At 37.4% G+C, this 12,364-nt stretch overlaps 1 protein-coding gene across 6 annotated transcripts in view; it reads right to left on the reverse strand.

Annotated features, from left to right (window-relative positions):
* Positions 1-224: 224 nt before the first annotated feature.
* BOLL (boule homolog, RNA binding protein) overlaps positions 225-12,364 on the reverse strand; it is a 64,348-nt gene continuing 52,208 nt past the window's right edge. For 4 of the 6 annotated variants that reach the window (XM_054478385.1, XM_054478388.1, XM_054478392.1 and 1 more), the window contains one exon: positions 236-1,921. In XM_054478385.1, coding sequence (XP_054334360.1) covers positions 1,883-1,921 — 39 coding nt within the window. In that variant the 3' untranslated portion in view covers positions 236-1,882. Of the gene's footprint in view, positions 1,926-12,364 lie in introns of all 6 variants that reach the window. The other 2 variants (XM_054478386.2, XM_054478389.1) reach the window with 2 other exon arrangements.

A 12,364-nucleotide genomic window follows, 5' to 3' on the forward strand; every position in this document is an offset into this window, starting at 1 on the left:
ACATGTTTGGGCTATTAAGCTAGGCCATGAAGAAGGCTGAATGATATCCTCCATTTATTCAGATTGTCAAACTCCGAAATTTTTAGTAGCTTCTCAAGATAAAGCTAAATTCTAAGAAAGTGCATATGTATAAATTATATATGTGTGTGTATATATGTATATAAACATGTATTTATGTGTATGCATATAATCTATATAGTTGTGGAAGAAACACACTTGGGTATCAATTATCATCAAAATTCCTTATCCAATAATACATCATTAATTTTTATTAACAGTCCAGGATTTGTTTAGCATCTTGTTTAACATTTGAAAATCAAAACATAAACTTTTTGGTTCTCAAGGATAGTGCTATTAAAAGAAAATCTTGAACATCGTGGTTAGTAATTTTTTACTTACTGAACAAAAACTTTTGAAATTTCATTGTGGGACTTAATCTATTTACATTCCTAAAACTGAGAATAATGTATTTGAGATCCTTGTATGCTAGTATACATTCATAAGATTCTACTGTTCTCATGAAACCATTTGACTGGCAAACATATTCATTACAGTTTCAAAAGAAAACACCCTATTTGACTCACCAGAAAAACCTTTGTGATCTATATCCTATTATTTCTACTGCTGCTGCTGAGCATGGAATACATTTGGGGTAGAAACAGGGGAGGAAAGAGATAGATTTATTAGGGTAATACCAACTTGGCTCCCCCTGCCCCCTCCACCTAAAATTAGGAGGTCAGTGAAAGAACTGCAAATGAATGTAAAGAGGAATATTTCCTGTACTACTGTAGAAATTTTAGAGATTAAAAACCCCTATGATTTGTTCTGTACCTTTTGAACAATGAATGACACCCCTCCCATCTATTTTCCAATTTTATAGTAAAAATCGGATTTAGAATCAGGATCTAAAATTTTCCTTTGGTGTAAAAAATAGTTTTGCATTTTATGAAAACAATTGGCCTTTTAAAAATTAATCACATATATAATTGAATATATTGGTTGCATATCAGAAGAAAAGGTTTAAGGATTAAAGCATTCAAAGAACAGTAATTTGGTGGAATTTCAGTCAATGTTATGGGATCATGTCAGAGATGAACCCTTCTTTTATCAAAATTCCAAAGGTGGATCCATATTTTATAAAATTTGATACCAAATAAATTATGTTATAGGAAGATTTCAATATTGTCTCAAACATTGCAGAAAAAATTTAATATAGTCAAATTACATGAAAAGGCAAGAATATTGATCATGTTGATGGTATTTCTAATATTTGGAAAATGTTATAAAAAGAAGTATAAATACTATTCAGATTCTGAAAACCATGGCAGATGCAAAATTAAATGAGTAACAGTAATAAATGAATTAAAAATTAGACAAAAGCATATTAAATGACAAAACAGCAAAGCAAAAATAGAATTGTCATTAATATTAAATAGTATACTGTTGTAAAATATATGAAAGTATTAAAAGTATTATAATTAAAAATGATTCTTATCCTAAATATGAAAATAAATATCAAATAATATGAAACATAACATCTAATTGTTTGATAAGAAAAAATAACACAAAGCGGAGAAAATAAAAGACACCTCACTATTCCCAATGTGGTTATTATTTATGGAATGGATAAAACATGTTGTAGAAAAGGTCATTACAGTTAGGTTAGCACATAAAAAACCAACATGCCACATCTACCTAAATAATTTTGTAGAACACCTGAAAAAGCAAATTTCATCAAATTTAGACAGCTTATAGTGGAATAACTGAGTATGGTGAGGTATTAACTAACACTAAGTTTCACAACGGGCAGCTTCTAGCTGGTTCGTTGAAGCTGGATCTCGGCCATGCAAGGATCATTGGACAAGAAATCAGTTGAGCTGGACTAGAGCTGCCCAATTGTCTTAATAATGAATGCTCCACACTGTCTGTTAAGTAAAGAGAAAATATAGATCAGGAAGACTGAATGGAAAAAAAAAGATAAGTTAGAACAGATGAGTGCAGACCATCAATCAACATTCACTAAATATTTGCAGAACCTTGGTACCAATTAAATTAGAATGTTACAAAGTGAGAGGCTAGCAATTAGGAGGGCTCCAGAACTCAGGAAAACCTGCTCTCTGAGAGCTTAGAATCTATATTAGACAATCTCTAGTCTAGTGTTACAGTATAAATGTTGAGTAAATAAAATGAGGGATGGGTCAGCACAGATTACGAGTTACAACATTTCCTTCTATTAGGTGGGTCTTAAAAACTTGTTTTTAAAAGGGGAATAGTGTTTTTGGCAGGAGGCTATTTAGAACGCTGTCCAAAACCCAAAAGTATCCTTTAAGTGGGCATAAGTAGGACAGGCATACAGGTACTTATGCTGTATAATTCAGAAGAATTCCATATACCTGTGTCATCCTGGGATTTTTTGTTGTTGTTGTTCATACTAGTTTGGGTCAAAGAATCAACCTAGTTACTACTACCTTTTTGGCAATTTGGGCCTAGGCCAGCTCCTAATTTAGGGAATCATGCTATCCTAAGACATATTTTAAATTTTGGATAGGCTCAAAATTTTCCATATTTGTTCCACTGTCTCTAGAGCAGTGCTGTCCAATAGAATGGTCAACGCTGATGGGAATGTTTTACGTCTACACTAACAAGTATGGTGGCCACTAGTCCCATGTGGCTATTTAGCACTTGAAATGTGGTTAGTTGCAACTCAGGAACTGAATTTTTAATTTAATTTAAATTAATTTAAAATTGAAATTCAATAGCCTCATGTGGCTAGTGGGTGCCATATTGGAGGCAACATGGCTTTAGTGGCTCAAATTTGTTGGGTTTGCTAAAACCAAACTCTACAGACTGGCCTAGATTTCCCTGGCCTGTTTAATACCATCCAGTACCATTTACTAATGTTCATAGCTGTATTCCCAGTGTCTACAATAATGGCAAACACAAGGTAGGTGCTCAATAAGCATTTGCTGAATGAATAAAATCTACTATGTTAATACACAGCCATTCATACCTAGTTAACTACTTAGAGATTATTGGCTGTAACCCAGTATACACTGGTCCTCTCAGGAGAAATAAAGATATATGAAGTCAAACTGTTTTATGTATGTGAAATTACTTGGTTAAAGGCTCAATGTGCTAGAGAGAACAGGGAGCAGTGCTAACTTCAGTATATTAATATATGAATAATTTAGGTTGATAAATATGGGAAAATGAGAGAATATATCTCACTCTATTGCCCAGGCTGGAGTGTAGTGGCGTGATCTCAGCTCACTGCAACCTCCGCCTTCCAGGTTCAAGCAATTCTCCTGTCTCAGCCTCATGAGTAGCTGGGACTACAGGTGCATGCTACCATGCCTGGCTAATTTTTGAATTTTTAGTAGAGACGGGGTTTCACTGTGTTGCTCAGGCTAGTATCAAACTCTTGACCTCAGGTGATCCACTCACCTCGGCCTCCCAAAGTGCTGGGATTACAGGCATGAGCCACTGTGCCCGGTCAGAGAATATAATATTTAATGGTAAGAGTGTGGCTAAAAGTTGATGAGAGTGATAAGAGGGGAAAATGGAAAAATTGATGTCGGATAAAAAACTAAATTCAGATTTTATGTATGACTAAAAGATGGAAAGTGAAGATGTAGAAGTCTTGAAGAAATATATAGTAATCCCAGGCTGGGCGCCGTGGCTTACGCCTGTAATCCCAGCACTTTGGGAGGCTGAGCAGATAGATCACGAGGTCAGGAATTCAAGACTAGCCTGGGCAATATGGTGAAACCCTGTCTCTACCAAAAATAGAAAAATTAGCCAGGCATGGTGGCGTGCACCTGCAGTCCCAGCTACTTGGGAGGCCGAGGCAGGAGAATCACTTGAACCTGGGAGGCAGAGCTTGCAGTGAGCCAAGATCGCGCCACTGCATTCCAGCCTGGGCGACAGAGCAAGACTCCATCTCAAAAAAAGAAAAGAAATATATAGTAATCCCATTAGGCAGTAATAGAGCTTTGAAAAGGGATTTGGCAGTGGAGAGAGATTAATACAGCTGACCCTTGAACAACATGGGTTTGAACTGCATGGGTGCATTTATTAAATATATGTGAAGTTTTTGTCTGAGACAGTCTCATTCTTTTGCCCAGGCTGGAGTGCAATGGCATGATCTCAGCTCATTGCAACCTCTGCCTCCTGGGCTCAAGCGATTCTCATGCCTCAGCCACCTGAGTAGTTGGGATTACAGGCATGTACCACCATTCCTGGCTAATTTTTGTATTTTTAGTAGAGACAGGGTTTTGCCATGTTGGCCAGGATGGTCTTGAACTCCTGGCCTGAAGTGATTCCCCTACCTTGGCCTCCCAAAGTGCTGGAATTACAGGCATGAGCCACTGCGCCTGGCCACTTATATGTGAAGTTTTTTCAATAAATATATCAGAAAACTCTTTGGAGATTTGCAACAATTTGAAAAAACTCGCAGATGAGCTGTACTGCCTAGAAATACTGAAAAAGTTAATAAGGCACTTTTAAAGTTAGGCATGTCATGAGTGCATAAAATATATGTAGGGTCATTCTATCATTTACTACCATAAAATATACACAAATATTTAATAAAAAGTTGAAATTTATCATAACTTCTACACACATAGACATGGTGCCATTTGCAGTTGAGAGAAATGTAAAGATGCAGTACTATATCATAAAATTTACTTCGTAAAATTTACTGTAGTACATACTATACTACTGTAAAAATTTCATAGCCACTTCCTGTTACTATTGTAGTAAGCTCAAATGGTGAGCTCAAGTGTTGTGTCTGCTTAAAATACTGTGTGATGATAATCATCTCTGCGTGAGCAGTTCACCTCTCCAGTAAAATGCATATCAAAGTAAAATTTAATGTCTCTCAGTTTTTGCATATTTCTCGTGTTTAGTGCAACACAGTAAACCTTGAATAACACCATAGGACCCTTATGAAATGCTACTAGTGATGCAGGAAGTGCTCCCAAGAAGCAAAGTCATGACATTACAAGAAAAAGTTGAATTGCTTGACATATACTGCAGATTGAGATCTGCAGCTGAGGGTGCCCACCATTTCAAGACAAATGAATCCAGTGTAAGGACCGCTGTAAAAAAAAAAAAAAAAAAAAAAGGAAATTCATGAAGGCATTGCTGCAACTATGCCAGCAGGCACAAACACCTTGCACTTTTTGTAAAATAATATCTTTTTATCTTGTATTGGAAAATATGGATTTTATGTGGATGTGGGATTGCTAAGATAAGAAAGGCATTCCTATAGACTCTAATATGATTCGAGAAAAAGCAAAGTCATTATATGATAACTTAAAGCAAAAGGAAGGTGAAGGATTTAAAGCTAGATAATTTAATGCCACTAAAGGGTGGTTTGATCATTTTAGAAAGAGGTTTGGCTTAAAAAATGTCAAGATAACAGGAGAAACAGCTCCCAAAAGGCAGCAGATGAGTTCCAAGATGCCATTAAGAAAATCATTGAGGAAAAAGGATATCTGCCTAAACAAGTTTTTAATGCAGACAGAAGTGCCTTATTAAAAAAAAAATACTGCAAAGGACTTTATTAATAAGGAAGAGAAGCAAGCACCAGGATTTAAGGCAGGAAGGTAGAGGCTAACTCTAGTGTTTTGTGCAAATGCAGTCAGGTTTATGATCAGTACTGCCCTTATCTATAAAGCTACTAATAACTGAGTCTTGAAGGGAAAACATAAACACCAGATGCCAGACTTTTGCACTGAAGGCATCAAAGTGGTCTACTTGTCCCTAAACACAGTGCGTCTAATTCAACCTCAGAGGGTCATAAGGACCTCTAAGGTTCATTACACATGATATTCTACGGAGAGAATTGTCAATGCTATGGAAGAGAATCTCAAAAGAGAGAACATCATGCAAGTCCGAGGGATTACAGCATTGAAGGTGCCATTGTTATAGAAAAAGCTGTGAAAACCATCAAGCCTGAAATAATAAATTCCTACTGGAGAAAACTGTGTCTAGATGTTGTAAATAACTTCACAGGATTTACAACAGAGCCAATCAAGGAAATCATGAAAGAGATTATGGATATGGCAAAAATGGTGGAGGGTGAATGGTTTCAAGATACAGATTTTAGAAAAATTAAAGAGCTAATAGACACTACACCAGAGGAATTTACAAAAGACAACTTGATGGAGATGACTGCTTCTGAACTAGTACCAGACAATGATGGAGAAGACATAGAAGATGCACTGCCAAATTGACATTAGACAGTCTGGAAGAAGGGTTCTGATTATACAAGACTGCTTTTGACTTCTTTTACAACAGACTTAGAAAACTCCCGTAGAAAGACAGTTTAGAGGACAAAGAGAATTGTGCTATAATTAGTAGTTGATAAGAGAGGAAGAAATATATTTCTTAAAGAGACATTGAAAGATCAAACTGAAGGCAAAGAAAGAGAGTCACATCTTAGGAATAATAAGAGTTGAGGACAGGCTAGTTGACAGTATTGAATTAAAGAAAATCTAAGAGGACATGGACTAGCACAAGACCCTTGGCATTTGGCTAATAAGAAGCTGCCAAATATATCTTGGTAATATATCTTAAGATGAGTAGTTTGAATAGATTGCAATATTGAAGAAACAATTTCATATGAAATAATTTCATATGGAATAAAAAAGATACCCCTATATTTCTCCCCCACACCTTTCTAAGACAGATAAATTAAAAATGTTAATGATGCGTAGAATACAAAATCCTGCTACCTGCTCTCATCATATGTCCTGAAAGTAGAGGAAGATGTTATCTAAAGAATGTTTAAAAATCTATTCTGTAAGAGATTAAGGTTTCATAAGTTGAATTTTATGTCATGAAAAGTACAGTGCCTATCCATGTAGTCTAGGTTCTAAGGGAAAAGAAAAAACATTAGGTAAAAGGAGAAAAGAATGTTCAATTAGAAGGAATGATAGACTCAGAATGCAAGGAAAGTAAGTGCTCAAACTAAGAATGGAAAACCATAATTGGATATGAAAATAAAACAGTAAGATTTTTCCCTATAAAAGAAGTGTAAGATTTACTCAGAATACTGTATCAATCAATACTCATCCTTACACAGTAATGAATGAATATCTCAAATTACCTTTTACTTACACTTTCCCCCCACTTAAGTATTTTGGCTAGGAAGGGCTTATGGCAAATGTAAATATCAAAACAGCCCAGAGGCTCAGGGTCAGATAATCCATGTTAAACTAAAAAGTAGATTTAAAAGATATAATTAAAAATGAAATTATAACAAATGAATTTCTGCTATATTTCATATTATACTTTAAGAGGATACATTAACCTGTTAATGGATTAACTCAAGGGTCATAAAACTATGGACAGCAGGCCAAATCTGGCTCATCACCTATGTTATAGATAAAGTTTTACTGGAACACAGCCTTTCTCGTTGTTTCTGTTATGTCTATGGCTACTTTCATGCTACAATGGCAGAGTTGGGTAGTTTTGATAGCAACTATGTATTTAAGCCTGTAAAACTGAAAACATTTGGTATTGGGCCCTTTTGTGACCCCCGGTTTAACTTTCCAGTCTGGAAAGAAATTTTCAGGCTGAGAACTTCTGATATACTATGAAAGGAAACCTTAATAAGGTGCTTTAAGTGCATAGGGTGAATATATTCTTGCTATGGACTGAATGTTTGTGTCCCAGCCAAGTTCATATGTTAAAGCCCAGTCCCCAGTGTGATGGCATTTGGAGGTGGAATCTTTGGGAGGTAATTAGGTCATGAGGGTGAGCTCTCATGAATGGGATTACTGCCCTTTTAAGAAGAGACAGGAAAGAGCTTGCTTCTGCTATCTCTGCTTTTCACCTTGCAGAAATGAGAAGACAGACATCAGCAAACCAGGAAGTCAGTCCTTAACAGATACCAGACCTCCCAGCACCTCAGTGTTGGACTTTCCAACCTTTTCGTCTCCAAAACTTTGAGAAATAAATGTTTGTTGCATAAGCTACCCAGTTTATGATATAGCTGTTATAGCAGCCTGAACTAAGACAACTTTATAATGTGGGAATAATTTATTACCAGGCTTAAATATATTGGATTCACTTTAATTAAATGAAAGTTCAAATCAGAAATGATAAGTTTAATAGAAACCTTGAGAGAAAGAAGCTATAAAATACTGGTGCTTTTGAGACTACAAAGAACAGGATTAACTAGATACATGTTTAGATATTTAGGAAAATAAGTATTTGTGCACTTGTTACCATGGTTAAGTTAAATCTCTATATATTCTGTGTTTTACTGTTAGTTAAAAAAATGATGAGGGGACATCCTTGCCTTGTTGCTGACTAATAGTTTTTATTCATTTCAAAATAGAAAAGTGATACCCTTTGAGTCACAAATGTTCACATAATAACTTTTAGAAATGTACATTATAGTATATATCACTTAACCTGATATCCTAGAGAGGATCCATTGATATTCCCCTCATTTATTTCTTTTACTTCTTTCCAAAACAAGGTAATTTAACTTAGGTCCTGTCAGTTTCAATAAAAAGTACATGTTGGCACTGAATTTTGCCATATTTAAAGGAAATAGCCATTAACAATTCTAAAGTAACAGTTAAAGTTACAAGAAAACTATGGGCTCAGGTCATGAAGAAAGTTGAAAGTTATCTTGAGGGTAAGGTCTTATTAATTGTATTTACATCACTGCAAAATTATTCTTCAAATGTCATGCTCAATGGATGTTTGATGAACTACTGAGAATGAGCTCTTACTTAAGGCTTGTCATATGGTAGAGCCCATATGTTATTTCTATGTAAAGGGCAACTTATGTGATTTATAGAGTTAACTAATGGCCCATAATACATGAAGATTCTGCCAGATTTGACAGTACATAGCAATATGTAACAGAAATGGCAATAATAACTTAAATCCTTAAGTAAAGTTTTATTTTAGCTACAGTTTTTTTTTTTTTTTGACAGAGTTTTGTTCTGTCGCCCAGGAGGCAGTGCATTGGCATGATATTGGCTCACTGAAAGCTCTGCCTCCTGGGTTCAAGTGATTCTCATGCCTCAGCCTCCCGAGTTGCTGGGATTACAGACATGCACCACCACACCCAGCTAATTTTTTTTTTTTGTATTTTTAGTAGAGGCAGGGTTTCGTTGTATTGGTCAGGCTGGTCTCGAACTCCTGGCCTCAAGTGATCTGCCCACCTTGGCCTCCCACATTGCCGGGATTACAGGCATGGATGTCTGTGCCAGCCTATTTTAGCTATAGTTGTAATATCATCCTCCAATTAAATACATACTTTTTTTTCCAGATTAGAAGGATAAACACACTGATCTGATTTTTTATTCCTTTTCCTTATTTTTAAGAAACTTACTTAAGGAGCAGCATTCAAAAATGAGAAAAAAACTTACCAAAAGTCAATATAGGAAGTGAAAATAAAGGGAACTGAGGTAATCTCCAGCTCATATAAGCATTATATGAATAAGACAAAATTGACAGTATGGAATAGAAAAGATATCCTATAAATATTTTTTAAGTAAAAATTATTTGACCAAACTTTAAAGTTGAATGAGGAGGCTTTTAAATAAACCTTGGTTTAAATTTCCAGGATGACAATGAAGAACTCTTCCTTAAAGGTTTACAAGAAGAAATAGGCAGCTATTTTCCCATTGCAATGAAGAGCTAATACAGTTTGGGTTAGGAATATCTCATTGCAGAAAGAATTTATTCTGCAAAGATAAAGTGTTCTGCAATGTACAAATACTTTAAAATTTGCTATTATTTTGAAGTTTAAATATAAACAAAAAATACAACACTTAAATAACACTGGTTCATGAATGATATACCTAAGGTCTAAAGCACTTAAGAAAGAATGGCAAAGAAAATGTATGGAATGGAATTTTATCTGAATGTATTTTATCTGACTTAGTTGTACACAGAGAAACTAACTCAAATTCACAGAATTCTATTTAAAGTGGGGTGGAGCCAAGATGGCCGAATAGGAACAGCTCCAGTCTACAGCTCCCAGCGTAAGCGACACAGAAGACGGGTGATTTCTGCATTTCCAACTGAGGTACCGGGTTCATCTCACTGGGGAGTGCGGGACAGTGGGTGCAGTGCACCATGTGTGAGCTGAAGCAGGGTGAGGCATCGCCTCACCCAAGAAGCACAAGGGGTCAGGGAATTCCCTTTCCTAGTCAAAGAAAGGGGTGACAGACGGCACCTGGAAAATCGGGTCACTCCCACCTTAATACTGCACTTTTCCAACGGGCTTAACAAACGGCAAACCAGGAGATTATATCCTGCACCTGGCTCGGAGGGTCCTATGCCCATGGAGCCTCCCTCATTGCTAGCACAGCAGTCTGAGATCAAACTGCAAGGCAGCAGCGAGGCTGGGGGAGGGGCGCCTGCCATTACTGAGGCTTGAGTAGGTAAACAAAGTGGCCTGGAAGTTCGAACTGGGTGGAGCCCACCACAGCTCAAGGAGGCCTGCCTGCCTCTGTAGTGTCCACCTCTGGGGACAGGGCACAGACAAACAGAAGGCAGCAGTAACCTCTGCAGACTTAAATGTCCCTGTCTGACAGCTTTGAAGAGAGTAGTGGTTCTCCCAGCACACAGCTTGAGATCTGAGAACAGGCAGACTGCTTCCTCAAGTGGGTCCCTGACCCCTGAGTAGCCTAACTGGGAGGCACCCCGCAGTAGGGGCGGACTGACACCTCACACGGCCGGGTACTCCTCTGAGACAAAACTTCCAGAGGAACGATCAGACAGCAGCATTCGCGGATCACGAAAACCTGCGGTTCTGCAGACACCATTGCTGATACCCAGGCAAACAGGGTCTGGAGTGGACCTCTAGCAAACTCCAACAGACCTGCAGCTGAGGGTCCTGTCTGTTAGAAGGAAAACTAACAGAAAGGACATCCACACCAAAAACCCATCTGTACGTCACCATCATCAAAGACTAAAGGTAGATAAAACCACAAAGATGGGGAAAAAACAGAGCAGAAAAACTGGAAACTCTAAAAATCAGAGCACCTCTCCTCCAAAGGAACGCAGCTCCTCACCAGCAATGGAATAAAGCTGGATGGAGAATGACTTTGACGAGTTGAGAGACGAAGGCTTCAGAAGATCAAACTACTCCGAGCTAAAGGAGGAAGTTTGAACCAATGGCAAAGAAGTTAAAAACCTTGAAAAAAAATTAGATGAATGGCTAAGTAGAATAACCAATGCAGAGAAGTCCTTAAAGGACCTGATGGAGCTGAAAACCACGGCACGAGAACTACGTGATGAGTGTACAAGCCTCAGTAGCTGATGCGATCAACTGGAAGAAAGGGTATCAGTGATGGAAGACTAAATGAATGAAATGAAGAGAGAAGAGAAGTTTAGAGAAAAAAGAATAAAAAGAAACGAACAAAGCCTCCAAGAAATATGGGACTATGTGAAAAGACCAAATCTACGTCTGATTGGTGTACCTGAAAGTGATGGGGAGAATGGAACCAAGTTGGAAAACACTCTGCAGGATACTATCCAGGAGAACTTCCCCAATCTAGCAAGGCAGGCCAATATTCAAATTCAGGAAATACAGGGAACGCCACAAAGATACTCCTCGAGAAGAGCAACTCCAAGACACATAATTGTCAGATTCACCAAAGTTGAAATGATGGAAAAAATGTTAAGGGCAGCCAGAGAGAAAGGTCGGGTTACCCACAAAGGGAAGCGCATCAGATTAACAGCTGATCTCTTGGCAGAAACCCTACAAGCCAGAAGAGAGTGGGGGCCAATATTCAACATTCTTAAAGAGAAGAATTTTCAACCCAGAATTTCATATCCAGCCAAACTAAGCTTCATAAGTGAAGGAGAAATAAAATACTTTACAGACAAGCAAATGCTGAGAGATTTTGTCACCACCAGGCCTGCCCTAAAAGAGCTCCTGAAGGAAGCACTAAACATGGAAAGGAACAACCGGTACCAGCCACTGCAAAAACATGCCAAACTGTAAAGACCATCAAGGCTAGGAAGAAACTGCATCAACTAATGAGCAAAATAACCAGCTAACATCATAATGACGGGATCAAATTCACACATAACAATATTAACCTTAAATGTAAATGGACTAAATGCTCCCATTAAAAGACACAGACTGGCAAATTGGATAAAGAGTCAAGACCCATCAGTGTGCTGTATTCAGGAAACCCATCTCACGTGCAGAGACACACATAGGCTCACAATAAAGGGATGGAGGAAGATCTACCAAGCAAATGGAAAACAAAAAAAGGCAGGGGTTGCAATCCTAGTCTCGGATAAAACAGATTTTAAACCAACAAAGATCAAAAGAGACAAAGAAGGCCATTACATAACGGTAAAGGGATCAATTCAA

This window comes from Pongo pygmaeus, chromosome 11 (genome assembly GCF_028885625.2).
Source record: "Pongo pygmaeus isolate AG05252 chromosome 11, NHGRI_mPonPyg2-v2.0_pri, whole genome shotgun sequence".
NCBI classification, from domain to species: Eukaryota; Metazoa; Chordata; class Mammalia; order Primates; family Hominidae; genus Pongo; species Pongo pygmaeus.